General features: G+C 45.7%; 2 protein-coding genes across 2 annotated transcripts in view; both read right to left on the bottom strand.

Annotated features, from left to right (window-relative positions):
* Positions 1 to 25,802, bottom strand: part of LOC119401386 (protein transport protein Sec24A) — a 651,765-nt gene extending 625,963 nt beyond the window's left edge. The window contains exon 1 of the mRNA XM_049417365.1: positions 25,792 to 25,802. The gene's annotated coding sequence lies outside the window, so the exon portion shown is untranslated. The remainder of the gene's footprint in view (positions 1 to 25,791) is intronic.
* LOC119401303 (nose resistant to fluoxetine protein 6-like) overlaps positions 1 to 26,054 on the bottom strand; it is a 123,356-nt gene that overhangs the window by 9,634 nt on the left and 87,668 nt on the right. The window contains exons 2-12 of the mRNA XM_037668001.2: positions 18,118 to 18,326; positions 17,051 to 17,168; positions 16,440 to 16,527; positions 16,245 to 16,342; positions 12,649 to 12,825; positions 9,084 to 9,177; positions 8,894 to 8,995; positions 6,262 to 6,427; positions 6,047 to 6,129; positions 4,529 to 4,651; positions 1,163 to 1,283 (exon numbers count right to left, since the gene is read on the bottom strand). Coding sequence (XP_037523929.1) covers positions 1,163 to 1,283; positions 4,529 to 4,651; positions 6,047 to 6,129; positions 6,262 to 6,427; positions 8,894 to 8,995; positions 9,084 to 9,177; positions 12,649 to 12,825; positions 16,245 to 16,342; positions 16,440 to 16,527; positions 17,051 to 17,168; positions 18,118 to 18,326 — 1,379 coding nt within the window. The remainder of the gene's footprint in view (positions 1 to 1,162; positions 1,284 to 4,528; positions 4,652 to 6,046; positions 6,130 to 6,261; positions 6,428 to 8,893; positions 8,996 to 9,083; positions 9,178 to 12,648; positions 12,826 to 16,244; positions 16,343 to 16,439; positions 16,528 to 17,050; positions 17,169 to 18,117; positions 18,327 to 26,054) is intronic.

Genomic DNA, 26,054 nt, shown 5'->3' with positions numbered 1-26,054 from the left:
CTGAATAAAAGAGGAATGCCAGAGCGGCGCCCCATGGGATTCGTACAGTGCAAAACAGAACCGAAACCGAAACACAACAATGAGCTCGTGCAGAGGGCACGGAGGAAGGCAAGTTTCAGCGCAGTCGCATTTTCAGCGCAGCTTAAGAAACTAGGGTCTTTAGAATTACGTATGAATGCATTTTCTATTAAAGAAACACACCACCTAATTCTTACCTAGTGATGTTGCGCCTCAGATATGCGTAATATTTACTTTCTGATCGACAACGTTCACAAGTATGAACAGCCGTACCAGTTCAAGCTGTGTGGGCGGTAAGCAAGTGGTTCAACTTTGGTCGGGTGGCTGAATCGAGTGACGTGCCGACAAACAGAAAGACAGACAGACAGACCAAAATTTCTCCGTTTAAGTAGCCCAAGAAAGACTATCGTCTTCAAAACGCGTCCAATGTGGACCGACCACGCAACCTTCGTGTTACTCGTGCGATGCTCCACCGACTTGGCTACGGCGGCGATTGTTCCCCCGTCCACATTTTTTTTGCTATTCTGTATGTATAAGCGTGGGAATGTTAACCAGCGCCACTCGTGACCACTGTGGTAAATGTGGAAGATTCTTCTTGCCAGATGGCATAGCGTAGCACGTGTTCTTTTTACGAGCTGGCAGCTGGCACATAAACCATCTCATGTTACCGAATAGCATCAAACATGCTGAGTCGCTCACAATGAAATAAACGAAAGAAGGGGAACGGATTGAGGGGCCTCTTTTTCTTGTTTTTGTTAGACACAGCAATATGAAGCCAAGAGATGACGAAGCTAAGAAAAGCATACGGGTCTTCATTTATAGTCATGAATTGAAGTGGTAGTAATCTTGAGAGGAAAGGCATATGAAAGGGAACGAAAAAGCAACTCCCCCCGGTGGCGGCCAAACCCACAACCTAATATAAAAAGAAAACTATGGGGCACTTAATCCATTCTTGTAATGTGCAAATGTGAGATCACTAATTGTCTCTTAGTGTGGTACCTGATGTGTGAACAGCGGCGAAGTCACGCCATCACGCGACATCATCCCATCGAAGTTGCTCTAATTGACTAGGCGTTTCTTGTTAGACTCACTTGCGCATCGATACACTTTTCTTTAGCACTAAGAAATGCCTGCAGGGACTCACCGGCTTTATTGTGACGTTCTTGTACTGCGCTGCTACGTAGCCGCACATGACCCCGATGATGTACGAGCCAGCGTGCGTGAAGGGGCGGAAGTAGATGAGCTCCAGCGTGTCTTTTACTCTCCTTTGCGCAATGAAAAACGAAGAAGCCCGCATTTTTGTGGGAATACGAGCGTGCGTATACTTACTATCAAGAGTAAGTATAGGGCATTATACTGCTTACGCGCAATATATATGAAAACACTTCATCGCATCTAGTCAGATAACCCTCATTCTCGCTTAGTGACGTATGCGCAGCTCAGATGACATGCGCCCTATCGCTCAGTAGTGTAGGGTAGCCATGTTTTCAAACCAATCTTACCGTTTCGTACATGTATCTGACGCCTGCACTTTTGGCGTAAAAAAATCTACGCATTCAGTCAGCATGTTTTAATTTCTTGTCCATATACCATTTAATTGTCCATTACAAAGTTTTTCCTACATAGATATGCGTATAGATAAACAGCGGGTGAACTTTATTTCTTATACGGTAAGCTTCTTAAAGGTATATGCTTAGGCAGCTACCATTAACGTGTAGTTAGTTACAATTAATGTGTAGTAGTTAATGTAGTTACAGGTAACGTGCGGTTTACGCGCGAGCAGCACGATGCAGTCTTGGGCGTGCTTGATTTTCCTCGCACACTTTCTTTCCGGTAGCTGCATAAAACGTTACGGCTCACCGCTCACCGACGTCACTATGCGACATGGCCACAGATTCCACTCCGGAAGTGTTTCCAGTTGCGAGAAACGCAGTGAGAGCTGGCAAGCGGAACCGCTGCGGTTGGAAGCTTGGCCTCACCAAACTGACGCATGACAGAGTGCTCTCCACGTAGCAAAAACAAGACAACTCCGTCGTTACATATAGGGCGCCGACGCGCCATCGAATGTGGGCGACTTGATTCACGAGGCTGCGTGAACGCTAGGCATGTGTGCGGATCAACGCCGAGGAAGCTGAGCTTGAGAGGGAAACGTGGGCCTCGTCTGGACGCTCTCCCGACTTGTCTCTACTGCCTTTCGCGCAAACCTTCTTAGAATTTTTCCATGTGTATAAAAAAAGCAAAATCCGAAAGCATAGCTGGAGACATAAACGAAAAACACCAAGGAAACACCATCTATATATACGCACTTCCTCGCTTCGGAACAAAACGATTGGAATGCAAGCAGTAGAATTATAAAATATAAAAGAAAAGAAGAAAGGACCGGCGTTATTGTTGAAATTCTTTGTAGAGTGTAGGCTATCTTGTTTACTGCGTCGCTGCTGCTTAAAGGAGGCTCATACAGAAACAACAACAACAACAACAACAACAACAACAACAACAACAACAACAACAACAACAACAACAACAACAACAACAACAACAACAACAACAACAACAATAATAATAATAATAATAACAACAACAATAACAATAACAACAACAACAATAACAATAATAACAATAACAACAACAACAATAACAACAACAATAACAATAATAAAACCTTTTCCCATCTTATCAAGTGCTGTTCCCTTATTTGGCGCGTCAGCTTGGGGGTATATCCCCTGAAGGACACATTAGTATTACTGTTATTCGCTAAGTCAATGACCCTGACAAGATCGAAAATTAAAATTATCCTGTGGGTTTCGTGTCAACATTTGATGACTTTTTCTTTACATTTCACATCGAGTTTTGTAAAGTGATAATATAATTGTTACATAAAAATTGCTACAAATTTCCTTGCGCGAAATTCAGCGGTGGTTGTTTGCCATAACTTTTGTAGAAAATGAAGAATACGATGAAGCGAGAAAAAAAGAAAAAAAGAAAAACGCGCTTGGCAAACGAAGTAAGAAACGCTCTTCTATTACGACTACTCCATTTCCTAGTCTACGCTCATTTGAAATATATTCGATCATTTCGGCTACCCGGTCAGAAGGGATTGTTTCTTAATTAAATTGTGGACTCACTGGCGTATGTATACCTTAACGGCCCTCTCCTTCATGTGGTAACCTTGACTGCTTATATCAGTGCCATTAGATTCCGCACGCGTATAGCGTTAATCAGACATTGTCTAAACACGTGTTAGCCGCTTCTCCTTAGTATCCACACCTCTCTAACCCTGACGCAGTGAATCAGAAAAAGCACGCAAGATTGAAGAATCCGCTATTAAATCACGCTGTCAGATCTCTTGTCTCAGTTTTTTCCTAGACTGATCCGTTTTGAGTCATTACCCTCTTTGAGTTTTCCGTAATGATGTGGTGCAATAAGCCACCTTTTGTTATGTCACCGCTTTACCATACCGAGAAAAAGAAAACTTTAATCAATTTCGCGAAATTGGCCCTGAATCTAACTCTTTCAGGTCTCCTTTCATATGGAGTTTTGACTCTCGGGTACAGTCACAGAGATGTTCGCGCCTCTGCGCAGGAACTGATTATTAACTAAAAGCGGTTGCACAGGGTCCCACATTCGTTACGCAGCGGGCATCGGTCGTTAAGGAATATAGACTCGCTGGATTTAAGCGCGCGACCCTTGACGATTACCTTTCCGAGAGGGTCTGCTGTTCGACGGGACCAGGGCCATCGTGCCCTGCTGACTTTCATGAAGCAAACGGATGTAGTCACCCGCTTATAGACACTGTTTTTTCGTGTTCTACTTATCTTTGTCCGAGTCTCCGCCATTTTTCTTTACTTTCCTATCTTCTTTCTTCTTTGTCTTCTGCCATCTTCTTTCCTCTATCTCTTCCCTCCTCCCGAAAAAGTAGGCAGGCGTTGTGCCCCTCCAGGTGGCAGTTGTCAGCCTGTTGTCTCCCTATTTCATCTGTGTCTTTTGTGTATTTGTCTATACATGTCAAAAAATAGTACTGAGTCTTCATGCTCCCTTTAGTGCAATTACTCTATACATTTCGATTTCCGCTAAATTGTTGAATTCCTTGCACCTCTCTTATTGACTTTATCAGTTTTCGAAAATATCTAGGGGAACATTAATTTGTGTCTTAATTCAGCTGTATCCACCAAAATCACGGCCAATTCTCCGTGGCTGGTATGAGTCGCTTGTGCGAAGGAAAACAACAAACACTGCAGACTGTACGTTGCAGCCAGTCTCGTTTTCGGCGTCGCTTCAATTTCACGTCCTTTTCGGTGTAGTTGCAGGCAAAGTAAGGGTTAGATGCAAGCTTACAGACGTGTTGTTGAAATAATTTCGGTATAGTGCGCGAGAAACAGGGAAATTACATTTGTGGGAAACCACCACCACTTGCTCTCACAACGCGCGTCGTTAGCGAAACACTGTCACCTATGCAGGAGACACCCAAGGTGCCAGCGTCTCATCAGCGAGCGAAGTGAATGACACCCACCTCATGTCATTGGACCCACTCGTGAAAGCATAGAACAGGTCCCACGAGTAGATCTGGACGCAGGTCATAAGGCAGAACGCAGCGGCCGTGAGAGCTCCGATGATAGCTGCCGCTCTCGGATGCCTGTAGCGAACAGCAAATGAGTAGCGATAGCAGGTTAACATGTATGGCACGTTATGATGTGGCACGTTAAAAAAATGAAAAGCCCACTTAAAGCTTGCAAAGCAAGTGCCAAAATGTGAGATCTACGGGGAGGACGAGAATGATAGTGCATCAAACCGAACGCCTAAGCAAAACTAAGAATAAAAGCGACATTGCGGAGACTATGTAGAAGTGATATTGGGCAGGCTGATCTCGTACGCTGTCCCAAAGTCAATATGCAGTGTCGTGATTTCAACTTGTGTGTTGTGTTTGATGAGTGTGACCAGCTTGGCGTGACGCTTGCAATGTCTGCTAACCAAGACACCGCCAGAGCCAGCCGTGATTCTCACGCCACTGAATACAGTCTAGCCTTAGATGAGCGCCACCTCTCCCTGCTTGAGCACGTGAAAGAGGATAATTTTTTTTTTTGTCCTCGGATAATGGTATTTGGGGTAGCACTAAACTCACACAGAACGGAAGAATGACAAAAAACGACGGCCTAAGAGCTGTCTTGCGTTTACTAGTTCCGTGTCAGTTCAGCGCTACCTCTAATGCCACAAAAAATTACCAACTCGCTCAGTTTACTGTCGTCATTAGAATAATAGATAGAAACTGGGCTTATGTGCAGTGCTTGAGGGCCAATAATGTGAGCAGGAAGTGCCACCCCCGCCCCCCTTTTCCTCCCTCCCTCCTCCCAAAAGGCAAAGCACGTTCATACGCGTCTGCGGGTGAAACCAATTCATTTTTCTGACATTGTCAAGTCGTCCAATAAATTTCACATAGGGAAAACATATATCCTCTTGCCGAAGAAAAGGCCGGAATGAGGTGAGATAAATGAGTCATAGTACAACTGACAAAGACACTAGGCTCGCAGCAGATAGTGAATATCGCACACTGAGACAGAGAGCATCCGCGGTCAATGGAATAGGGGCCCGAGAAAATTTTAGAATACCGGCTTCATCCTTGTTTCGCTTCAAGCCAGGTGACTTCCTTATCCTCCCCCGTCACCTTTTCGCCTTTCATTAGGTTTATGACGTACGTGCGCCCTATCAAAATTAAAAAAAAAACAATCGCAGAAACAGTTTGAAAAGGCTAAAAGTGGTTGTCCAGGCGTAGCCAATTTTTTACGAAGATTGTTTGGTCTGAGGTGTGGGAGGCAGGGAATAATGAGGCTATTTTGTGACTGCCGGGGGACTATAAGCCTGATTTTGTCGCGTGCTTGATTCTCTTTGAGGCGACAACGAGTAACTTCTGAAGTGACAATCGGTAACTTGTGATATCACCTCGTAGATTCTGTACCTACTGGATATTTTCGGTCGAGTTTAGATCGTGAATGTTTCCGCTAACGCCCAAGCTTGAGAAGACAAGAGTACTTACTTAATAAACAGCAGCGCTAGAGGAAATGCGACGACTAGGAATATTTGAAGTTCTGCGCTGATGTACCACATGTGTTGCAAGCACTGTAAAACGGCAAATAAGTATCAATCAAGTTCAGGAGTTTTTCGGGCGTCGCAGCCGCCTGCTGGCCCTCAGGCACAACAGGACTGCTCTGTAAATGTGTAAGAAAGAAACAAAAAAGAGAACTGTCTCACCACGTGCTCGGAGTTATCGAAGTTATTTGCTTGCAATAGCACGATCCACCATTTGCTGTAGCAACCGTGGATGTACTGGCTGTACGCGTCGTTCGCAGCTGGACCGTAGGCGAAGAGCGGCAGCAGGAAAGCCACGAGTATTGTTGCCATGGCAGGCACTACCAACCTGAGCAGTGGCATAGATAAGCGTTTATGCGAGTAGATGACACGCCACAAAAAAGTTTCCACAATGCTGCACATGTCAGCTGCTTGTCGCGATGAAAATAGTGAAAGAGGAAAAAACATTTTGACACATTGCTCTATCGTATGTAAACAAGACGACACTGCAGGGCTCAATACTCTGGGCGCAAAAGCCTTATGAAGTTGGAATGTTTCTACAACTACAGTTAGCTATAGGTCAGCAGTCACGTTATTGACTGTGGTTACGGGTATTTCACAAATTCTTGGGCGTCATCATGGACAGAGAGCTTTGCTGGAGTCCCCATGTGGCTGGTCTTAAGAAGCGCCTGACAGCCATCTCGCATTTTTTCAAATTCTTCGGAGGGAAAACGTGGGGTACATCGGTGTACGCTATGTTGCAATTATACCGGGCTCTATTTCTTGGGTATCTGCGGTACAGTCTACCGGTGCTGACGAACACTTGTAAAAGCAACACTCGAAAATGCTCAGGGTCAGGCACTCGGAGTTTGTCTCGGGCTTCCACGCTGCGCATCAACAGCGGAGACCATTGCCATTGCAAAGGATCACCCTGCTAGCATTCACATAACCTGAGGTGCTTAGGGCACACATTAGACGCCTTGCTCGCGCCCCTGCCCACCACCTAGCCTCACTTCCAGAAGATCGGCCCAGCGTCTCCTTTTGCAAGAGGATTTCGACTTTCCGAGAGTGCCTTCCAACAGGCTATACCTCCTGAAAGAATTATAACACCCACTTGGCGCCTGGAGCAGCCTCAACGTCATTTGACAGTGCCAGGGCTTCGGAAGAAGGTGGAGCTCTCGTCGCCAGCTTTAAAGCAGCTGTCTCTGTTCGAGGAATACGCAGACTACGTTAAACTTTACACGGATGGCTCTACAACTGTTAAGGGATCTGCAGGAGGTGTTATCTTCCCTGCAACAGCCGAAATCTATAATTTTAGAGCGTCTCATAGGAATACGACGACTGCTGTATAGCTTGCGGCACTCCGCAGTGCACTTCGAAGAAGTTAACTAGAGTCACCACAGAAATGGGGCATATTTACAGAATCGAAGTCAGCCTTGCAGTGTCTGTCATCACCTTTACATCGTGGTGCACAAGACCAACTAGTATTCGAAATAAGAAAAACCTATAAGCAGTTAAAAGACAAAGGGCATGACATAACTTTTCAGTGGCTTCCAGGCCACTGTGGCATCGACGGCAACGAACATGCCAATAATTCTGCAAAGAATGCTCATGAAAGTGGCGTGCAGGAAGCCATTCCATTACTACGAACCGATACAGCAGCAAACATTCGCTCGCTCGCACGTGATCTAACGCATTCAATGTGGAATACGTCCGGTTTTCTGCATACCCGCCTTCACCGTCTGGATCCGTCACTTCAAATTCCATCCGGACTATCCCGATCCGAAACAACAGTCCTCTGCCGCCTGTGGCTTGGAGTGTCTTTCACGAACAGCTTTGCTTACCGAATCGGAATGGCAGAGAGTGCTGCCTGTACTCACTGTGGCAGCGAAGAAACCATTGCGCACGTCCTGTGTCATTGTCCTCGCTACAGTTCCCAGAGATAACAGCTCTCAGCAACGCTAGCACGCCTCGATGTCCAGCCGCTTTATGAACAATCAATTTTGGAGTGTCGGAACGTTCTAGCTTCCAACCAGAAAGCGACGAAGGCGCTGCTGAAGTTGTTCCGCTCAACCGACCTCGTTAAACGACTATGATGCTCCCGTGCTTGAGTGCGTGTGCGTTTTTTTTTCTTTTTTTACTCCCTTTTCCTTCCTTACCTTTCTGTCCCCCGTTACCCCTTCCCCAGTGCAGGGTAGCAAACCGAAAAACTTCTGGTTAACCTCCCTGCCTTTCACTTAACCTTTTTCTCTCTCTCTTTCATGTGTGAGGTTGATGAAGTTTGTTGTGGTGTCGTTGTCGTAAGGAAAACGTCACTGTGACCTGCGTTTTCCGCTCGTCCGCTGTGGTGGTGTAGCGGTTACGGTGCTTGGCTGCTGACCCGAAGGTCGCGGATTAGATCCCGACCGTGGCGGTCACATTTCGATGGAGGCGAAATGCTAGAGGCCCGTGTACTGTGCGCTGCCAGTGCACGTCAAAGAACACCAGATGGTCAAAATTTCCGAAGCCCTCCACTACGGCGTGCTTCATAATCGTATCGTGGTTTCGGCACGTGAAGCTCCAGATACTACTATTGCGTTTTCTGCGCAATCAACATATTTGAATCGAAGTTTGCTATCTTTTTGGATCGCATATTGTTACTGGGCGTTTTTTAAAACATATATTTCCGAACTGCCGGGAAGCTCTAGAAAAGACGCAAGAGCACATGCACACTTAGTGGCGCATGTACAGGTTAAAGTACAGCTATAACGAAGAAATTAGCGCTGCAAAATGTCACTAACACAAACGAACAGCAACATTTCAAAACTGGACGCACCTGATATATCGTTGCGACGTTCGCACAATGTAAAGAAGAAATGGGTTCGTTCTCGCGAGAACTTCTCGAGACGCCACTGCGACGTACGCCAGCAGAAATCCACTGCGTCGTGAAAAAGGAAGACGTATTGGAGTGTTGGGCAATCAAGTCTCTATACGTTATATAACCGGATAACCAGCATAGAAATTACCTTAAAAAGAAGAAAATTGTGACGCTGAGGAAGGCATTAGTGATAAACTGGAATGTAAAATTCTCCGTCATGGAATCCATTGCGAACACCGCATCTAAACAAAAAAAAAAAAAAGAAAACACTGGTGAGGATCCATGAATAATTTTTAATAAAAGGCACGGGACACTGTTTGACATGAACATATATGGACCACTGCTTAGGCCACCGTGGAATAACACACTTCATGTACGCCGATGTTTCGTGCGGCAGCGTAAGGACGGATGGTAACCTTCTTCTATATATATAGAGGATCTTTAAATGCGATATGCTTTTTCTGAATGAGTTTATAGCTTCGGCCCGCAATCAAATTTTTCATGTTTTATTTTTAATAATTATGTGTGGACTGTAAACTTATATGGCTAAGCTTGGAACATTGTCACGCTGCTAATTTAGCCACATTTCCAATGACTGCTGACGTTATCGATAAAGATGTCACATGGACACTTTTCGTCATAGTATTGTAGCTCAGTGGAACTATTAGACTGCGATCGAAGAAGGATGCCGTTACGCAGCCAGAGATCGGCATGCTTCAGGCGGACTCATTGCCAATTGTCAATTGACACTGAACTCACTGTCTCAGCCGCGAATAAATGCTTCTGAAGCTGTAGCCCGAATGTTATAAATGTTCCTATGCGATAAAAATGAATGGAGAGTTTGTCTTAGCAAGTAAGCGCTATTTTAGTTTCTATTTACTGGCGGAGTGAATAACTGTGGGCCGCTTTAGTGCTAGTATAATTAGGATATGTTTTCTTGCTTCGGTTGCAGCGCCTCAAGTGCCGTTAAAGAAGCCAGAATTAGGTTTATGGCACTGAAGTCATTGTGTAGCAGTGTCAAATACGCTTGCATTTGATTCGGTCTCCACTCACCATGGAAAGTGCACGATAATTATAACTTGTCCGCGCCCTATCGCACGGCATAATTTAATGCCTTCGCCACATGACTTATTATCATGTTTTCGCGTGGCTCGATGCTACGTGATCGAACTCTCGTCTTCGAACTCTAGCGTTTCTTTCTACATGCCGTACTCGTTCCTCGTTACCTTGTTTTATTTAGTGAAGCTTGAGAAGAGGATAAGAATTTACTTTTCAGAAAATTACCGTCTAAACCATAAGTGAAGTATAAATGGAAGCGCAATGGTACCGCTAGAATACACGAGACAAACACGCTCAATTTCGCGCTACAGAGGGCATGCAAAATTTTTTTCCTCTAGTTCCTTTTCTGGTGTTAGAAAGACTGAAACAGTGCATTTTCAGCTCGGAGAGCCCGAACAGAAAATTGACGAGTACTGCATATTTTACGTGATGTTGAGAGCCCGTATTCCCAAAAGCGTCTTAAGCCGAACATGTTCGTAAGTCGATACTTCAGCCTACCTGATGCTTTTTGCCACTGGCCGCAGCCGGTCGGCCAATTGCAAAAAGCACTTACGAAAGAGCGTTTCGCGAATTCGGCCCCTGATGTGGATACAAACAACAAACATTTATATGCGCCCACTGAATCTTCCTACTACAGTTGGCGGGCATAAGACTATACAGTTCATTCGTGAAGAGTGTACTGAACTTAATTTTGCTTGTTCACGACTTCAATAAAAATATATACGCATCCACACTTCAAAAATAACAAAACGGGACACAAAGTGGGATGCAGTTATGAAATTCGATTTAATTGCCGCCATAGTTATACACTTCTTTGGAGGAAAAATAGAGAGAAAAGTCACAGTTTCGCCGCAGCAGCGAAGCAATGAATGCGATAGCAACAAATTGGAATGCAACGCGAAGAACGGAAAGCAGCTCGAAATTTCCGGCGCTTAGATCAAGCGCAAAGGACGCACGAAAAGAACACGCACAGGGCGAGCGCGAACTATCAAGTGTCACTGTTGTGACTTATTTCTGTTTGAACAGCGTGCTCGTTTCGCAAACGCGGCCGCTGCAGCGAGCGAAGTCACCTTCGTACGTTCTCTAACTTCAGCGCGGACATCGCGGTGAAAGCACAAGACATACACCCCCCCCCCTCATCCCTCCACGAGACAAGCGGGCACGCAGGCGACCACGCCCTGTAGGACGAAGTGCACGGAGACGCGCGCGCGCGCAACGCTACGAGCGGGGCGATGACCTTTAAAGCGCGCCCCTTGCGCACTTCGCGCTATCTCGCTGGTGAGCAAGAAAGCACGCTGAAGTAAATGGTGTATATAAATAGCTCACCGTTAGCAAGCTGAAAGACCGTGCTCCTCGTGGCCTAGCCGTCTAACGCCGCGCGCTACGGAGCGAGAGGCCGCCCGTTCGATTCCGCGCGTCGGAAAGTATTGCTGAATTATTCTTCTTCGTGGCTTTTATATATATATATATATATATATATATATATATATATATATATATATATATATATATATATATATATATATATACATAGACCGGACATGACGGTGACGCCGACGGCGAATACCAGCCGAGAGTGTCCATATAGTTGCTATCGCAATAATAAATGCCGAAACAACCAGTGTTTATCTTCGTACCAAACTCATAATGAAATTCACGTTAGCCAGAAATGATTGTTCTAAAAAAATTGGAGACCAGCACTATCAGTTTCTAGTTCTTACGCAATACAGAGAGGGAGCAAAATGTTTTGGCTTAGCCGCTGTGATGAATCCCAGGTCACTTAGCTTTTGCATACGAGCAGTCATTTATTTACGATAACAGGAAGAATTAAGTCTGTCGCAAGTTTTAAGTGCGGAGCATTTTAGGCGCCCGGCTTGTCGTCCATCCATGCATCTCATGTGGCGTGATCGCGCTCAATACAGGCCATAACAAGTCTAGCAATGCTCAAAACCGGGTTTAAATGAACGAGCAAGGTCTAATATAATACAATTAGCAGAAATAACAAAGAAGTAATTGCAAATATTGACTAAAAATCACTAAAGACATTTCGAAAACCTGCGGCTGACTCCGGGGCCGCGCAAGAGATGACGCCACCGCCTCGACGTGCGAGCAAATGCACCCCCCCCCCCCGCTTCGGCGGCGCTGCTTCGCTACATCTGATGGGGGGAAACAACCTGACGGAACTCGCTGCAGACGATGCGCATCTCAACTGCTGTAACAAGCAGGATGTCGATAAGCGCAGAAAAAAAGTAGCACACATGTTGCTCACCGAGTTGGCGAATATCCCCAACAAGATTGTACTCGTGCCGGGGAAACCCTACATGCTTACCTCAAACATTGGCGTCATCGACGCTTTGGTAAACGGCGAAGTGGTAACTCTACGAACGGGAATCGCTGAGTGCCCGTGCTACGCACTTCCTCAGCTTTCACAGTAGTGGAGCTGCCATACGTTTTTCAATGCTGCTTTGAGGAGGCATTGGGCCATTGTGGAAACATTGCAGGCTCCATCTGGGGGTGTGTTCTAACTTCTCACGGCACGGCGATGGTGAAAATGCTACAAGAGTGCCTCTTTTTCCTCGCATAAGATGTTCATGCGTATGCAGAGTTACCGTCTGTCGTAAGTCGCTTAAACAAAAGATGCGAGGTAAACGCACGGAAATATCCCATTGGCAGAATGATGTAGGCGTGTCCGAGTACCACCCAGAAGGTCATGATTACTTTCAAGCCACATATAAACTTCAGAGCTTCGTTTTGGGTCTTCACTGTCGTTCTTAGGAGGATCTTGGTGTTCGTTATTGCAGAGAAGACCAGCAGAACACGCCTGACAGTACCTGAAAAAAAAAAAAAAAAAAAAACTCGTGAATAAGGATTAGATTTGCCAAGGAACCACAGTTCACTTGCTGTTATGTCTTCATATCAGCAGTCGTCATGTATCGGTAAATTGTCAATAACTTCTCTTGAAATGTCCGTACGTATACAATAAAAGACTTCTTATTAGGGCCAACAAAAAATTTTCCTTATACCGCTGCGCCATGCGGGCAAGGTTCTTTAGCAAGATGTTTTAAAGGGGCCCTCTAACTCATTTTCAGCACCGCCAGAAAACGCTGCCGACTGGTAGTCGAGGTTCCTGAGAACATGTGAGGCGAACATTATAGCGCAGCACGCCGCCTGTAATCTACAATTACCTCTCAAGGTCAGCTAGAAAGCGCTCGCTCTCCTCTCGACAAGTGATGCCATAAACCCAAATGACCGTGCCATAAGCCCAATGTCCACGGCCATTTGCTGATTTAAGCATCGTGAGCTGCCTAGTTACCGCGGCCGCCGCGGGATGCCGCGACGTGCCCGCGGGCTCGCTCGCGATCACACTGAAAGTAAGCCGCACGTTCGAAGAAAACAAAGAAAGTGCTCAAGAACGGACGTAGCTGACGAACGGACGTAGCTTTTTACCCTCTTCCCATCCCAACCCCTCCCAACCCCTACAACCCCCCCCCCCACCCCCTCCGTGTAGCTAGAAAGGACAGAGAAAGCACTTGAAGCGTGCGACCAATCCCTGTAACTCCGCTCGTACTTCACGGATTGTAAAAAAAAAAAACAATTGCGGCAGTCGATTCGTGACGCAATAAACTCCTTTATTGAAGCCGTTCGATGATTACTTGAAGAAGTGTTGCAGGGCGCCTTTAAGAAGAGCTTTGTAATGGCGGAGACAGAAGTAACTGAAATGTAGTAAACCAATGGTGCAATGAGGCAATCCACGCAACAAATGCTTTCTTTCTGTGATTGTAGCAGCACCGTAATGCAGGGTTGCCGTTGGTGGCGGCTTTACGACGCCGTCTGGCGAAGAAAACTTCAGTTTGGCTCTATGGCTACTTTCTGACTGCTTTTGAACTTTTGAAGTGTTGTTTTGGCGCATTATGTGGTCGGTTCTCTTTATATTGGCAGATAAACTAAACTGTTTCCAAGCTTTTCTGTTGCGTCAGCCGATGCACGCGCGCATCCTCTCCCCACCGTGTGCATCGAGGCCCCCCAACGCAATGCGCGGCGTGCCTACAAATACTGAGTGGCGAAGTTGCGCTCGCGTAGGGAAACGCGTGGCTAGCCCGCTGCTCAGGCTGACCGACATCTGTGCTGATGCTACGCGCAAGTCCCCGAATTCTATGCGCAGCACGTGTTCCCGTGTGAAAGCTGGAGTGCATGGTATTATGTAAACTGACTGGTATTATGCGATTGGCTTGTTGGCTGGAATGCTCCGAAACTATATACGCTATATCTGGCAAGACCTCTGTATATTCTGCATAAACTATATGCAGGCGCACTGAATTTCTTATAGTTTGTTCATATATTTGCGACGTATTTGTGACTTTGAGACCAAGCGAGAAGGAAAAGTTCGTGCTGTTATTTCTATAGTCTTGCTCATTTATTCAAAATGGTATTAGTTATTGTCCAAAAAGAGAAACTCTACTCATAATAGCACCTCTGTTTTATTTGGCTACAAATTTGGCGATATTATTAAACGGCATGGCTACTTTGGCTACTGTTGGTTTGAATTCTGGCTCCTTTTCAAATCCTCCCAACGGCAACCCTGCCCTATAATGTGACGTTGTTTTCCTGCATATGTAGAGATAGACCTTTATGTTCGATGACTCTACTGCGCCTTCTCTCACAGCAAAACCGAGGGCCCGACTTTTCTTTTGTTACAACACGAACATCGCATTCTTTCTTTGTCTACTTTTCTTGCTGGCGCCTCACATTTTCAGAGGCGGTTCACGGGAATTCCCGAGTGGATGCTGCTGGTTATTTCGCGTATCGTATACGCGCCAAACTTCCACTGGCGTGCCGAGTGGTTCCTCTAAGAAAAGCTTGCGGGTTTTCTTTGAATTTTCAGTTTTCTTGTACTGCATCAGTGTAACATTTTGCAAACATGCTCGACACCCTCTGATCTACGCACTAAGCTTGTACGTTTCTAATGGTCAAACATAGTGAGGAGCCCGTTAGAATGTTCGTGAAAAGAGCTTCTCGTTGTTTTTCTTTTCGTTTTTTTTTAATACAGAGTCTCGTGTATTGACTTATGCGAAACAGGTCCATGCAGGATTCAGAAACATTCACAACCACTGTAGTAATGGCTCGCGCTTTGCAAAAAGTGCTATTCCTACAAGAAAAAGTATTTTCTGAACAAACACAAGTTTAATCATGTCCCGCTTAAAGTGCTCGATATAGCCAGGAAACCGGACATTTTTCGTCTGGTTTCCTGGATATAGCCAGCATTTAACCAGGGCCTGATTAAGAGCGTATAGTGTACAGACACAGTGCAGCCCGAAGAAATGAATTTTGCGCGACTAATATCCCTAATTCCTGGTCACTTTTAAGGAGTGGTAGCAGCGCAACAGCTGTGCGGTGCAACGTGGAGCTGTTTCTTCAAAGACCGTAAAGCAACATGCTCTTGATAGCATAAGTGTTTATAAATGACAGCGCATGCCATGGAGTGCAGCCACAAGGCAGAACTCTTTTTTTACCGAACTCGATTAGCGTATGTGGCATAAGCACTTAAGATATGTATAGGTGCGCTTTATTTTGAAGATTAAGCTCAAGTGCATTTAGTAAAAGAAAGGACAGCCTTCTTTACAAAATGGACAACATTTGAACTGTTGAAATTTGAACAGCGGAGCTCACGAAGATGCACCATTCCCTCAGGTCTTCTATGAATGCCGCGAAATTTTACTCGACTGAATTAATGATTTCGATAAAGGCATTCTTATTCAACTAAAAGTAAGAAAAAGAAACTGGGCCGCTCTTTCATGAGACCTGAAGTACGTTGACATCATGTATGCAAATTCCTCAAAAGCTCATACTATGGCAAGCGTCTTTCTTCAGTGCTAATTATATGAAACTACGTGCCTAACTGTGCAAACGCGCCACTGTGTCAAGAATATTATCTCAACGCAGGTTGAGAATTAGCAAGCATTATTCGACTGGGTATTTTGTTCTATCGCATAGCGTGCGAAACTATGCTGAGCTAGACCTGTCAATGGTGAGCTTAAGCCACTTGGTATAACATTGTCGGCGAACGAAACCTTCGACTCTGTTCACCTACATAACGCACGCTACGCAATGTTCTTCTTCGCTGCCTCTTTTATATCAATGCAGCCATTAATGCTTTACAAAACAAGGCCGTCATTTTCATCGCACAAATGCCTTCCACCGCGCAGAGACTGGTATACTAATGAGATATAAGGAAAGATAAGATGACCTTTACCTCCTCGTTTGATCCTGAGAGCGTGAAGGTCGGCTTGAGGAAGCCATTCTAGTGTGGTGCCCACGCCGACCAGGACACCTAAAAGACAGAGCACTGCTCTGCGACACACACACGGGAGGCGTCTTAGCGTGCCCCATTTGGCGACGAGTTGACCAAATGCATGCGTCACGGCGGGTACAGATTCGCATCACTTACATGGAAAACGCTTGAACTGAGTTCACCACCTTGGCGTCATCAGTGCTGCAGGAAGTCACTGTGGCGTTACCTCCGTACTCGTTTATCACTGAAACGTATATGATAATGGGATTAAAGAATTTATTGTAAGTACATCGCGACTCTGACGCGTCTAATGGGCGGGCACACCAATAAATGTCAAACGGGTACCGGAGGAACATATAATGAACAGGTGAACGTTGACTTATGGGGCGTAAATACTCAAAGCTTCTCGGGAACACGAAATGCCCGTATTATTATGAAGTGCGAAAGGGGTGTGTGGTGCCGCAGGTGGTTGCAGCCAAGGTGTTGCAGTCTCGGAAAATACTGTAACACAGTTCGAAACTGAAACTAGAACAGCGTTCTTTCAAGGAACAGGAGCAAGAGAGCCCACGCGCTTCATTTTCTCCTGCCTTCTGTCACCTCTCCTATTATGTACGAGCTATTCGTTTTTACATATACCGTCACTTTAGGAACGTTAGTCTTCAGCTTAAGCGCAGTGGAAACGTGAGTACATTATGCGCAGCTGTACAGGTCGTTTTTTAGTCTTTTCATGTATGGAACAGCGCTCCTGCAGGTGCGCAAATTCTCACGTGAGCGGACCAGAAAGGTGAGGTCCTGCCTCGTGCACATCGAGGGCGCGCAAAGTCCTCCGAGGGTGTCCACGCCTTCTCGATCCGGTGATGAGGCCGTTAGGGGGTCGAGGCGACCCTGCGCATTGAGCGTGACGTGAGGTCCAATTATCAACATGCAAATCCCGGGAATGGCAAGGAACATGAGTCACAAACTCGTAAAGCACTTCATTCGCAAGAACTGCGCGAGGTTGCTCAGGAGCTTTCGCTATCGCCTCGTTAGCTAGCACATTCAGTGGCTTCCATTCTTGCAAACAGTTTTTGCGTATGCGGTTTTGCGAATCACCGCAAATACCTAACAAATAAAGGTTACAGATGCATAGTTTGCTTATTGTTGTGGCTGAGAGAAGAAAGGTTATCAAAATTAAGCACTTTGTCTATATTTGCCTCACTCGTAGCGCGATTTGAAGGCGCACGTATGGATGCTGTGTTGTAGGGCCATAATCCGGGGATGGCGCTTTTCCTCATATAGTACACCGCAAGAAAGTTGATCGTATATTTGCCTAAGTCAATTGCACCTTAATTTTTTGGGACTTCATAATATACTTTTGGAGGAGGAGTTCAGAAAGGAGCTACAGGTCTATTGCGCAAAAAGCTTTCTTTCTGGTTAATTAATAAATTAGTCGTATTAGTTATTTAATTATACAGTAGGGATAACCTTAATTGAAATTACAGTAGGTAATTATGACAAATCGATGGTGGTTCAATTTTTTTAAGCTTAGTGCAGCTGTAATCAGTGAAAGCGCCAAGAATCTCCTGGAGGTTCCCTCGAAACCGTAAATGCAGCACTGTTGCTGTATTCTGAAGCGGCCATTTTTGTCAACAGTGTCGCTATGCGTGGCGTGTAATCTTGCGAGTCCGATGATTGAAGTGACCACTTGCCCGCCTTTTCCTCAGCCAGCCAGTCATGGCACAATGAAAGCGAATTACAACGATATTTCCAGATCGCCTCCGGTGCCATTGCGCTCAAACAAATCTGCCACACCTTTCAAATAGTTTCTGTCTTTCGCTGCATGCACGCATCATACCTGTAGTTCTCCGACCTCGTGGAAGGACTCGATGAAGCGCCTGTAGTAGCCCGCGGGCAGGGAAAACACCACGGAGCAGTACTGGCCCTTGAAATAGAGCTCACCATCGGACGAGCGCACCCGAGTGCGAAGGCACTGGTCATAGCCTCCCATTGCCACGTAAGTGCCTTCCAGGGCGTTGGGTGCGTACATGGCGTTGGACATGGCCACTGCATGGGACGGCCCGTTTTTGCAATTGTATACGCTTAGCCTCTCCTCACCCACATGGCCAGCTCATAACTACTGTGCATCGCCTCCTCCTCTGCATCTGCGTATTTTTAGTGTGAAAAAAAGGACAAAACTGCTGCACGGAGTTAATTGTAAACACTGAAATAATGTGTATACTACAGTACCGAAGTTCTTCGAGAAAGGCAGCCTCTAATAATAACAGCTGATGTGTTAAGTGCCAAAAGCACGATATGATTGTCAGGCATGCCGTAGTGGAGGGCTCCGGATAATTTCGCCCACCCGGGATTCTTTAGCGTGCACCTAAATCTTACACGGGCCTCTCGTAATTCGCCTCAAACGAAATGCTAGCGGCCCGTGTACCTGCCGGGATCGAACCCGCGTCCTTCGCGTCAGCAGCCGAGCACCGAGCCACTGTACCACCACGGCGGCTAGGCAGCAACTAAAGTACGTCGAAGTTTGCGCAAACTTTCGGCAAACTGCACATCTCAGTCCTAAAGTAGTTCTCTTTACGCATGTTGTTTTCAATGTTTCTAGATTTGCCTTGAAGCCCCTTCATATCTGAGAGCTCGAAGCGACGACAGCGCGACCTTTGCACACCCGTACGGTATAAAAACTGCCTGGTGTCCACGTATGTTGTCGATGAGAATTATTTTTCCCACAGGCGGACCCCCTTTGTTTATGGACGCTAAGCGGTTGCACTGCGCATGCATCGTGAGTAAAAGATACGTGTAACACACAATGCATAAGCATAGACATGAAAGGACTTCGATGAGATATTTCTCTTTTTTTTTTCTAACTGTAGAGGTACGTCTGCCAGCTTGTAGCAGTGATGGCTACTTGTTTTTAATTGGCTGAGTATATAGAGTTTGGGCAATTTTGCACAGAAGAAGGAAAAATCGCTCTCCTTCCGTACTATTGCAAATCATTCTTGCAGACGCGCCTTGTGTGAGGCTATAGATTCTCTAGATTGGCACACTTTTATGGCAGCGGTGGCGTCTTTCACAAGGCCTAGCAGCGTTACATACCCAGCAATTCCGGACATCGCTTTCAGTTCGCGGTTTTTGGCACCGCGTGGCGTACGGACCTTAAAGATTCGTAATTCCCGCTATGACTCCGACAGCGTAGCGGACACAAAGACAGACGACAATATCGGCTTTCACCACCGCGCGCGAACCGGCAATCGCCGACTGATAACCGCAACGCATGCGACGAGCGGGCGGCGCGCTGCTCAACTGTGAATCAGCACTAGTTTTGTTGCAAAGTGGCTCGGTCCTTCTTCAAGACGACGGAATCTGGAAAAGGCGTCCTGCCCTTCCTCTCGTTTTTCTTTGAATATTTTCCGAGTTTCTTCAATATTTTTCGTCCGATCGTACCGCCGTTGGCCTTCCCTGGTTCCTTTTAAAGTTGGCGAGCACGCCTTTTGTCGCTGCCATGTTTTGAATCATAGAAGCTAATTTTGAGAAATAATACCATCTTAAAATATGATCATGGTCGTGCGTTTCGGACTGTGCATACTCAGGCTTGACTTCCCTCATTTTCGTTGGCGTCAGTTTACAAACCCATTATATTGCTCAACTGGGTGAAAGCGCCAAGCCGTGTGGTACAGTCGCTAGACTTCGCTTTTTCGTGTTCAATAAGCGACAGAACTAAGGCACAAATTTATTTCAATACTCATTATTATTCAGTAGCTTTCGTTGAAGTATTTTAATTAGGCGCCATAGTTTGAACCGTGTGGCTTTCCTTTCTCAAACTTATAATAAAATACGCCCTAAATAACTTATGTTCCTAAGCACAGTACAAAATTTACAGCCCGCCCTCGCCTTTCTTCTCAGTGTTTCTGAAAATGAAATGAAATAAAATAAACTGACAGATCCCACCTAAATGCCTCAATGGATATCTGCTAGTCTGCAGATTTGTGCGAAGTCATGGATTGAAACCAAGCTATTGCGGCCTATTTAAAGCAGGAAAAAAAAACGGAAACAAAAACATGTTTCTTTACGTGACAACGTACGTCAACAGGCCCTTCACGAAATCCATTGAAAATATTTGTTACATTTTGAAAGTTTTCTGTTGCTTATGTAAACAAGGCAACTGCAAGAGTCTCGAAATGCATGTCTTCTTCTTCTCTGTGATGAATGCTTGTTTACCGTGAAAAAAGTGCGTGTTCTTTGCAAGACATTGTTTCGATTGCACCTAAAGTTGTAGATGCCATCTAGCTAAGATTTTAAGAATGATTTTTTTGTAAATTAGTTAATTGTAGGAAGAGTTGCAAGATGTTGAACTGTCCTATTACCGCATTTCCAGAAGATCAGCGCCACTGACAACTCAGGCACTCTATGTCTTTGCCTCGGCAAGAGTCCGCAAGCGTATTTTTTCCCCCGCTTTCCTGTGGACACTGTAGCCTCAGTACGTTGTAATATTCACGTGATGGGCCCCGCATGTGTTTATCGCCATTTTTCATTGCGGCACCATTCTAGTGTTGTCACTGAGCGTCTCAGATTAAAGGGTTAACTGAAGTTGCGTCTCATAATCAGTGGCTCGATCACTGCGCTGCAGCCCGTGGCTCACATTCGCAGAAAGCCCGGCTCCCTCAGAAAGACATGACCTTCTGTATCAAATTTTGGCCGCCCTTCTGCGAAGCAGCCACTCATGTTTTGTAGACACAATCACTACAGAATGATGTGTACTGCCCATTTATTTGTAGTGCGCAATCATAGTGAGAAAATCCGAAGTGCAGGGGAGGATTAAGGGCATAAGGCAGGCTTTCGTAGGTGAGCCTATCTTGTTCAAAGGCGTCAATGACCAACCCTTTCAAACATATGGCGCCTTTGACGAATATACCACCCATCGAAACATCAGCTAACCGGTATGAGGCCCCTATTATGGCGAAAGCCTTAGATGCCTCATCAAACGCGAAAACTGACCGTCGGCGTCTTCGAGATTTGGCAATATCTCTCGATACTTCGCGAGACCGGCGTTGGCGTTGAAGGATGCAAAAAAAAGTAATAAAAGTGGGTTCAGCGTCACATGATACTCAAGTGAATATGTGTGTGTGTGTGTGTGTGTGTGTGTGTGTGTGTGTGTGTGTGTGTGTGTGTGTGTGTGTGTGTGTGTGTCGGCGTACCAAAAGCCACATGACCTCAGTGTAACATGACGTCAGCATGACGTCACATATCGCCAGAATTTGACACATCGTAGTGGCGACATCGAAGGGCATCGTCACTTGATTAAAGGCGGGCCGATCACGGAGGCTCTGCAAAACCATGTTAGGAGCAGAAAGCTTGTAGTGCCTCCGATCCGGGAGGCAGTGCAAAAGCACGTTGAACTCGGAAAGCTTTTGAATGTTACGTTGGAGGGGAGGATCAGCACGTCGACCGAGAAGAAAAAGAACAAGAAAATGGCTTTCGCCTTCGAGTCTTCTTAGGCAATTGCATAAGGGACCCTCTGAGTTTTTCCTGTTCAGACAACCTCTATAGCACACCTATTCGGTGCCTTTGACTACGCTGTCCCTCATCTTCACAAATTCAGTCATGCGATACTACCAATAAGCAATTCACAAAATTCAGAGGGCAGTACTAACATTTATTAGTCAAAAGTCGCCGACATGGGCCACTGGAGGGCAAAAAGATACGACCCGTTGAACACAACCACACATTTATGCTTCGTCGTTAACGCAGGAGTGTCACGCACTTAGCTTCGCCGAAATTAAGCTTGGGAATGTTCTATTGCAAGCATAAGTTAGTCCGTACGTAATCTGGAAAAGTTCACATGCGCATGCTATGCGCATGTGAACTTTTCCAGATTACGGACGCTATTGCTTCGCGATGACGTATTGCAGTCATCACGGCGGATGTTTATCCCGCCCCTCCAATCTTGCTTCTGCTTCCTAGGCTGTCTTCTGGCGCTGCTGTTGCACGTGAAATGTTTCAATGCAGTGCATTTTACTTCGTGGGATACGAGTCAAGCAATTTATTCTCATGGTATCCGCGTTTCTTTTTCTTCCTCGCGCCATAGGTTGGGAAATCCACAGCATGATTAGAGGCTTAATACTTGTGTAGCTCATTGTTCGTACACCGGTGCACCGAGCAGACAATGTTGAACCAGCTTCAATGGAAAGCTTCTGAGCTTTCATTTTTGCCATTACAATTAAGTGTAAACGATCACATTAGAAGTTTGAGTTGACAATTAAAAAACGACCGTTTTAACTGATTTGACGTATTTCATCAGGGCCTATAGCTTAGAACGCTAGGTTACGTTAAATCCAGTTAACTTGTATATTCAACAGTTAGGGCACACTGTTCATTCAGCTGCAATTAAGCCCTCTTTCGGTCAGTCCAAGAAACGCCTCTGTAAGCATATCATAAACATAATTGTCATCATCTTCAGCCTATTCAGTGACCACTTCAGAACTGGGGTTTTCTCTAACGATCTCCCATTCGCTCTATCCTGCGACAGTTGATTGCACTTTATTCCTGCGACATTCGTTTCATCACCTCGACCTAACACTCTGCTGTCATTGACTTCGTTTCTGTTCTCTTGGTATCCATTACGCCGCACTAACGGCACATGAATTATCGGTCCTTCGTATTAGTGACCTGACCAAGTCCACTTTTTTCTGATGATGTTAACTAGGATGTCGGCAACGCCTGTTTGTTCCCTTATTTTCTGTACGTATCGTTCGGTGTCTTAATGCGGGTCATTTTTTTCTTCCGTCATACATTGCGTGGTACTTCACTTTTTTCTCGAGTTTCCTTGTTATCCTTCAAGTTTTCAGCCCCGTATGATACTACCAATAATACGATATTGCACAGGTTGGCAAACTCACTTATGAGTCGACTCACTCAAACTCATTCAGACTCAGATCGGGCCATGAGTCTGACTCTGAGCGAGTCCGGGTAAGTAATGTTTTGGTGTGTTTGAGTCGGAGTGAGTTCGACTGAGGAAAATTTTAGTGAGCCTGAGTGCAGGTGCGTTCGGTTGAGAAACATACTGGCGAGTCTGAGTACGAGTGAGCCCTAAGCACAAAATATATTTCTTGACTGAGTCTGAGTGGGCTAGACCATCTAATGCCGACCTATGGTCATATCTACTCATCTTGAGCATTACTATCAGTCTTATATCGGCTTACCATTATACCCAAGTCTATTCACACATATGTCAACGCACGAGCGTTAATGCGCCACGTCAATATTTATTGATCAGAGGTTTGAGGCGTGTGTGTGTGTGGGGGGGGGGGGGGGGGGGTCTCCCTCCCCGTGGAAACTCTTTCACGGGAAGTTCTTGATAATATATCTCGTGTGAGTCGAGTATTTCATAAAACTGTCCTTGCATGATTTCAGCCACTTATAATACGTGTTTGATGGTGCAAGATCAAAAGGCGCATCGTAGAGCACCGATTACGTCAGATATTGGCGTTAAAGGGGTCATGAACCACTTTTCCAAGTAATGATCTAATGGCCTCAGTATCGGAGTGTACTGCCTCCCGAATCGATTGCCGCAAAAATTTCTCGAATCCGTCAAGAATCAGCGGAGTTACGGGGATTTGGCGCACGCTCCCAGCGCTTTCTCTCTTTTCTCGTGCCGACGAGCGCACTGGAAGCTAGACAGGGAGGGATGGCATGGGGGAAAGAAGTTACGCCAGCGCGCGTCATGAAACGCGATCGCTCTCCCGCTGTGATTCGCTTGCGCGACTGTGGCTACCGTGTACTGAGGAGGGCGCCGGCAAGTGACGGCACCCCGCGGCAAGAAGCGCATCTGATCCGAACGCCGCTCTCGATTTACGTCGGCTATCGGCCAATAAGCATGCTATGTCTCTGCGACGTACAGCGGACAGACGCCCCGCCCACCGACGAGAGTGAGAACCGGCCTCTGTTTGAAAAGAGGGTGCCTGGGGAAACGGCAACTTCGCGCTCCGCTTGTGGCCATTACGCGGCGCGCACGACTGTAATATTTGGCAGAGCAGTTCATAGCCGTGTCAGCTTTCCGCAGGATGTGTTTTTTCAATCAGCCCAAGGGGTGCTTCATGACCCCTTTAAAGAGCATCGGCACCATGACCGAAAAAGCTAATTTAACGCTAACAGACTCATGAATCGACTCACTCAGATTCACTCAGACACAGGTCAAGCCGTGAGTCTGAGAGAGTCCGGCTGAGTAATATGTTGGTGAGATTGAGTCCGAGTTAGTCCGGTTGATAAAACATTTAGTGAGTCTGAGTCCGAGTGAGCCTTCGGAGCAAAATGTATTTCTTCAGTGAGTCTGAGTGAGCTCCAATTTTTTCGGCGACCTATGCGCAATTGTTGTATACATCCCGCTTTACGAATAGCGGTGAATTGCCTGTCATGGCTTAGGAATGTCTATCTCAAGCACTCCAGCCCATCATCGGCGAATTTTCGTTTCATGAGTAGGTTATCCTTTTAGTTATTGGTGTCGATGTACATGCTCTCGCGCAGGTTCTGAACACTGGTTGCTAATTCTGAGATCTTCTAAGGACTCAAAACAGCCGAGCACGAAACACGGTTAAATTTGCAGACACAGGAAAAAATATTTTGATTATCACTGCTCCTCCGCTTGTGTTTCTTCGGGGTAAGGTGATTCAACACGTCGTTTTTTTTTTTAATTGCGGGCTCACTCCAGGCAGTAGTATATAACTCCTCGAAAAAATACTTACAGAGTCCCAGTTTCATGCAGGAGCGTTTTACAGCACTTTGAAGGAAATTTATGGCGTTATATATATATATATATATATATATATATATATATATATATATATGCGTGTGACGAATATGACTGTCGGGTCATGGCATGAATACTATGAAAATCCTGTCGCGTACGTCGTCAAACCCTTTCCTCCAGACACGTGTGGCACACACCCGTTTACCACGGGCCGCGGTGTAATGGTATGCGCCACAGGTGATTGCCACTTCATATCTACCCAGGAACGGCGAGAACACACATTAGTAATTTAAATGCCGGAGCATTAAGAAAAACCGACATCGGCAGCGTTGACCTCGAATGGAAATAATAAAAGCTAGGATCTCAGCAGGAATCGAACCCAAGGATTCTGCGTGGCAGCCAGGCATTCTACCACAGAGCCACGCCAGGTCTAGAAGCTACTTTGGAAAAACACCCAATGCAGGCGTAATGTCGGTGCAACATGAATTGTGGTTGTGGTGCTGGGTATATGATTGTATAACAATGCAATAAACATGTACTCCTACGATACAGGCGGCATGTCAGGTTAACGTCTCTGGTTTCAGTGTTGGCTCCGCTTTTATTGCAGTCTAATAAACATTACATTTGTATTCCCATGGTTCAGCAAGCTATAATGAAAGATTGCTCGACCCCGGAAGAATACATTAAGGAAAGTTACGTATGATATTCCCATGATTGCACCGTAAAGTGCATTTAGTTTCGATAATACTGGCGTATGTACTCTAACGTGAGGGCTGACGTTACGTCGCACCATAAGTTACACTTTAAACGCCAGTGTTGTCGACGTGCCTGGTAAGCCCAATATGTGCACACAGCTACTACACTTACAAATCACCTTGATCAACCTCGTAACGCTTGGCTCAAAGCCATAAAATACAGCATAGAAGTACTCGCTGACTGCTTCGCATGAAACCGATTCCCAGAAAGCATGGGATCTGCCGAATTTTTATTTGGAGCAACAATTCGAAAATGTTTAAAATTCTTGTCAGTACTTCTTT

This window comes from Rhipicephalus sanguineus, chromosome 1 (assembly GCF_013339695.2).
Source record: "Rhipicephalus sanguineus isolate Rsan-2018 chromosome 1, BIME_Rsan_1.4, whole genome shotgun sequence".
NCBI classification, from domain to species: Eukaryota; Metazoa; Arthropoda; class Arachnida; order Ixodida; family Ixodidae; genus Rhipicephalus; species Rhipicephalus sanguineus.
The sequence above is the reverse complement of the archived record's forward strand: the minus strand, read 5'-3'. Positions and strand labels throughout refer to the sequence as shown.